Source organism: Monopterus albus, unplaced genomic scaffold (assembly GCF_001952655.1).
Source record: "Monopterus albus unplaced genomic scaffold, M_albus_1.0 scaffold182.1, whole genome shotgun sequence".
NCBI lineage: Eukaryota > Metazoa > Chordata > Actinopteri > Synbranchiformes > Synbranchidae > Monopterus > Monopterus albus.
The window spans coordinates 48179-54205 of record NW_018128062.1 but is presented as its reverse complement, the minus strand read 5'-3'; the positions used below and the strand labels follow the sequence as shown (position 1 = coordinate 54205).

Here is a 6027-nt window from a genome sequence, read left to right as displayed (position 1 = left end):
TTTGCAATATGCATGATGAAAATACAGACATAACAAAAAGTAATGGCACTGTTTGCAATTTCCTGGTTTTCTGCATAAATTGGTCATGACTATGTTTTATCAGCTTAGAAATATTGTGTTTGTTGATATTTGTGACTTTGGTGAAGATCAGATCACATTTCATGACCAATTTATGCAGAAAACCAGGAAACTGCAAACAGTGCCATTTTCTTGCGACTGTATCTTTCCAGCTGGTTTATTTCACATTTATATGGCATGCTCTGCCATTAAACAATTTAAACTGCTTAAACAACAAAAGGAAATGTGCATCTGAACTTGTACAAATGCAGCATCTCTATGTGTACATCAAAGCAACTGGCTATCTTCATGCATGGTCTGTTCTCTTTAAGAATGTCTCTGTGTGCCCTACCTCTGAAGTAGACATAGTTGATCAGTATCATGGCCACTGTGGGGTCCAAATCCTGCACCATATCTTTTATCTTGTCCTGTGTTTTATTGGCAATGAACTGGTTGATCTCAGCTGCAGCCTTGTCGGGTTTGGAAAAGTCGACCTTAAAGAGCTCGCCAGAGTAGTAATGGCTGATATCTTTCAGGAACTTCTCAAGAGGACTGAAGTCAGAATGAACAGCAACACCGCTGCCAACATCTAGCCGCTGATTTTCCTGGCTGTGGCCCAGCATGTGGAAAAGATGTTTGTACCCTTCATTGACCTGAGTCTGGTTTAAAGTGCTGTAGCCCAAGCCGGAGAACAGCTGGCTGTGAGTTTTATCACAGGCTCCTGCAGACAGCATAGACAGGGCGGTGGAGATGCCCAGCGGTGAGTAGAAGATGTTCTTTCCAGCAGCAGTCTTGGCCTTCAGACTTTTGTAGAGGGCAAAGGCGAAGTCAGCATTGGGAGAGGCCAGCTGCTGGCAGCCCACCCCATCCTCATGGCTATGCTCAGAGTCATGGTTGTGTCCGTGATGGTTGTGGTCTGCCCAGGCTACAGCCAGCAGCAGTGCTGCGAGTGCACAACTAGCAAAGACACCACGCATCTTTACAGCCTGGCCAGGGAAAATCAAAGGAAGTGAGTTGGTTTGTTCACAGTAGGTCATAGTTGTATTTAATGATTAAATAGGACAAATGATGATATGATTGCCTTTAATCCACTTTACACTTACAAATTATTATAGGTTACATAGTTTGTTACATATTTTGTCACCATGTCTTAAAAGCTTCACATCAAAAATACATTTTTGCCCCAGTAAAAGTAAATTCTAAGATTTAAAGAAAGAAAAGAAAGGTGCTGTGCTTACCTGTGATGTTCTCTTTGGTGCAGACAGTTTGCCAGAAACTTCCCCATTATGTACAGGCGACATAGCTGACACAGCTGACATTTGGGTCAAAAATTAACAAAGTTCAGCCCCTCCTTTCTGGCCTGTGTTAAGAAATCCCTGCTTGAACTATCTCCACTGATGCAACAAAAGTCACTCAGCACACTATGGTGACCTGGTCTGGTAATGGGGTGCTGACCATGCAGCTTTACAGCCTGGCCAGGGAAAATCAGAGGAAGTGACTTAGGTTCAACTACAGTAGGTAGGTATCTAGCTTCGTAATGTACTACATTACATATCTTAATGCTTACAGTAACCATCACATGCTTAGAAAAATTAACTGATACTCCAGAAGTCACTGGCCCATATACAGGAAAAGTAAATGAATCCCATATTAGATATGATAAGATAAGATAAGATAGGATAATCCTTTATTGTCATTGTAACACATACAACGAAATTTTAGTAACCAGTAGTCTGTGTAGACTTCTTAATTTTCACTTCAAATCCATGCTAAAAACAATAAATGTTGCCATTTAGAGTTTTCATCTCTTTACTTTGCCTTTAGCAGCAATTGTCTATAGACAATCAGGACCTTCTCTGTCATCACACATTTTAAATGTTAGTATAGCTGCTGTTGTTAACCTGTATTTTTTCATTTTGTCAGAAAATGCAAGCCCAGCTGACATAGGGTGAGAGGCAGGGTCCACCCTGGACTTACAGTACATACTGTATATATTTATATGGTCTGGACTGACATTAGTGTTGCCTTATCCAGCAGGCTACATCACCTATTAACACTGTTGGGAAGATAGGTTACAGATTACTAGTTAACCTGTTAAAAAGGTTAAAAGTAATATAACTATTTAAATTACTTTATCAAAGTAATGTAGCTCATTACTTTTAATTACTTTGTGGTTACTTTTTAGAAAAGTAACCACAAAGTGTGGTTTCTTTTTCCAAAAAAAAGTATTAAACTGGGCAATAAAGCTAAAAAGTCTTACAAATTTACTGTCAAACGTTTTCAACATATTACTGTTGAAACATGTTGCCAAATGAATGGAGCCTATGTAAAAGCAGAGACATCTCCTTGTTAGCCATCCTACCCTTGATGGTGTTATTTGTTTCAACGGCTTTGCTGATCCACATTATCTGGAAATATGCCAAAAGAAGGCAAAAAGATGCAACAGAATGAATGTGATATATATACATACAGTATAAACATTTTATAAAGAAGAATATATTCAGATGTAACCCCTTTGTAATCACCAACATTTTGATTAATAACTGTAATTTAATTACATACTTTTTCTCTGTAACTGTAACTGATTATATTAACATTTATTTTCTAATTTAATTACAGTAACTAGTTACATGTTTAGCCTTTAATTAATTAAATGTATCTATAAAGTGTTTTCCCCTAACAAAAAAGAAACTATTTAAGTGGCTGTGTTGATGAGCTGTTTCTGATTGTATGTTGCTAATGCTACTTAGCCTACTTTAAGTTCTTATGACATGTCATCCAACCATGTGAGAAGGCAAAGTGTTTATAGCTGTTCCAAACAGTCACATAGAAAGGTAACATGAAAAGCCACCATATGGGTAAGATGCCATAATCATTTAAATATGTGAATAACAGAACAGTATCAGACAATGCTTCCAGGAAGCCATTATAATGCTGACCAGGTTTCAGCTGCACAAAATGAAAGAAAAGAGCTTAACAGAGAAGTTCAAACACTCCTCGCCTGACAGGTAGTTGTGTGCTTTTCATATTTTTTTCTCTTAGTGTTATAAGGTTTTTGGAAGGAAGAAGGCTGCTTTAAAAGTGACACACCTCAGCTAGGGACCGCACACTCTTCCTAATGGCTCTTCTCAGGAGGCAGTTGAACCTTTCTTGATTAATAGGTTGACATTTCTGTTACCTGTGATCAGTCTGTTGTTCTATTCATTAAACTACCCTCTATTCATCATCTCCTCAAAGAGCTAAATATCAGTGTGACTTCTCCACAAGGTTTTCTGGTGATGAGGTAAAGATGAGCTACTGATCTAAAGCTATATAAAACCCCACAGCAATGTGAAAATATAAAAACCATAGCTTTCATTTTGTGCTGGTGAATAAGCCTGATTGTTCTTGAAAAGCAATTTCTGATCATTAGCATAGCAGGGATCCAGTTTGTTGGAAATGGAAAAAATATTGATTATTGATTATAATGTTTAAAAAATTGGAAGTAAAACAAAACATCTGTGAAACAGAAAGCTGTTTTTTGATACACTGTACTATTAGGAAAAAGAAAATCCAAAGCTGTTACAGTACATAATGTAAGTGGATGCAGTACAGTGTGGTGGGAGAGTGTGATTGCTCATTGCAGTCTAGGCAGCTGTAGGATCAATCATTCTTCCTATGAGCAGGACAAGCCCCTGAGATTGTCATTGGTTATGAGCATGGCTGGTCTGTCAAGAGGGGCGGGGGGCAGAAGTCCAGCATAATGTCGGGTCTCCCTTCATCTCACTTGGTCTTTTCCACCTCTAGAACAACCTCCCCATGAGGAGTCTGAGGAGAGAGACAAAAAGAATATATGTGCTCATTAAAGTGTGAATTTGTAATATATTGCATTCCTCAAAGGTCTCTATCATGTACTTATACCTTGTATTTTCCAAGTATTGGTTATTACTTAAACTTGCTAAAGTTGCAGCATTTTTATCGATATTCTAGAGACATTGGCAGAGGACGTCTTCTAAACTGTAGGATTTCTTTAGCTGAAACTTGGGGGAAACGGATTTCTGCCCACCTGTGAAAACAACAATCAATGTGTTAATGGATTTGCGCTACACTATCTTGTTACAGCTTGTGGGACTTGTACTGCAGGGTTTCACTGTATAAACAACAGTAATTAATGCTGACTTAGAATCTCCTCAGCATCATTCATTACTGTACTGAACAATAGAACCCAAGCGACTGCAGGGGACCAGTGAGAGGATATTGTTCTATGCAGTGACATGGGTCAATATACTGTGCACCCTGGGAAAAGCAAACATATTCTAGAAAATGTATACTGTCCAAGGACAGATTCAGACCCATGTTGTATACTACAGTAGTCGTGCAGATTCAAACTGTGCTTCACCACTGAACATACACAGAACTTACAATATCCCTACAATAAATGCTGCCTTTGCCTTGAGGAAGTCGGTGCACCCAAATTACAAACAACATATAATGAATTAATTGTAAAGATATTTTGACAAGCTTTATATGCCCACAATTTGAGATATCCATCTTTGACATTTCTGCCTCCCTCCAAGTAGATTTTTATGGAGTTCACTCTATTTAAAAATGATACCAATCAGCTATGTTTATTTGCAGGACCTGTGTCCTGATTACCCTGTGTTACCTGCACATCTCACTGTGGACAGTTTTCATCGATTGCTTAGGTACAAAGTACTTGGGACACAGGTCACTGTCCCAAGTCAAAATTGTCATCAGTCAAAATTGCATAATAACAAAGGGTTTTCTAAGTAATATCAGGAGCAACAGAGACAGTACATTTCCATCAACGTTTAATACAAATGAAAAGAGCATCAGTCAAAATTGCATAATAACAAAGACGGTTTGTTTCATGCATTAATTTAAAGAAGGTTGGGGACTTTTTGCTGGTCAAAACAGATTTGATGATTCTGTCTGTACATTTTGCAGAATTCCAATATTATTTTGTATTATAGAAATTTCCATTTTTTAATATGTAATTTCTGATAAACCACTAATGTAAATGTTAGCTTTTTTCAGCTTTACAATCCTTGTATTTTGCACTCCGGTCAGGCTTGTTCTATGCCACCTGCCTCTCCTCCTTGTTGTCTCTGTCCTGGGCATGGCACACAGCTGTGCTGAGTTACACAGCTGAGACTGGTTGCTTCATCACCAACCTCCTATTTAAGAGTCTGGCAGAGGCTCCTCCAATGCTAGTACGTTGAGGATTACTTCCATGACACTTTGGCTCTCCCTGTTGATGCTCCTAAAACTACAACTGCTTTCTGCCCCTGCAACTCTTCATGTCTCTCCAGCTTCCAAGCAGTGATGGCCGATGAGGCATTGTTGAAGCTTCGACACAGTATTCACACAAATGGTTCATTACTCGAGGCTTCAATGACACAGTGCTCGAGTAGGACATCTAGTGGTCAGGAAATTGAAGTGCAGTCAAGACGTGTCACTTATTGGTTCATGGATTGTTTGGGATTTGATTCGCCATGCACATTCCTGTTCCACTACACTACATGGTTGGATGGTTTCAAGCTGACACAATAAAATATAAAATAAACATGGACACATGTTGAAGACCATGTTTCTTATGTGGCACGTCTGAGTGTAACCCTATATGCTCCTCACTTATATTTTGTGTTATGAAAACATTTAAATGGTGCTGCTACATTCATGAGATGTGCTCTACAAATTCAGACAGATGACATTTTCACATGGGACTGGTGCAAATACAGATTATAGTATATACTTTGGCAAAGTTTGTTTTGGGGTTCATTGGTATGTGGGTAAAGTGGGTGTGCTTATGTAACTGTTTATGAGTTTTTATTGAGAAATAACAGTATATCCAGTTTTCAGACACAAGTGGTTTCCCCTTTTACAGACTATTTCCCCAGCCTTGGAAAAAACCCGTTCACATGGCACAGATGAGGCTGGGATACACAGGAAATGCTTGGATAATTCATA

At 38.6% G+C, this 6027-nt stretch overlaps 1 protein-coding gene across 1 annotated transcript; it reads right to left on the bottom strand.

The window, feature by feature from the left end:
* Positions 1–284: 284 nt before the first annotated feature.
* Positions 285–1079, bottom strand: LOC109969793 (alpha-1-antiproteinase 2-like). The gene has a single exon (XM_020616949.1). The coding sequence runs from the start codon at positions 1032–1034 to the stop codon at positions 285–287; it is 750 nt and encodes a 249-aa protein (XP_020472605.1). The 5' UTR covers positions 1035–1079.
* Positions 1080–6027: the final 4948 nt, after the last annotated feature.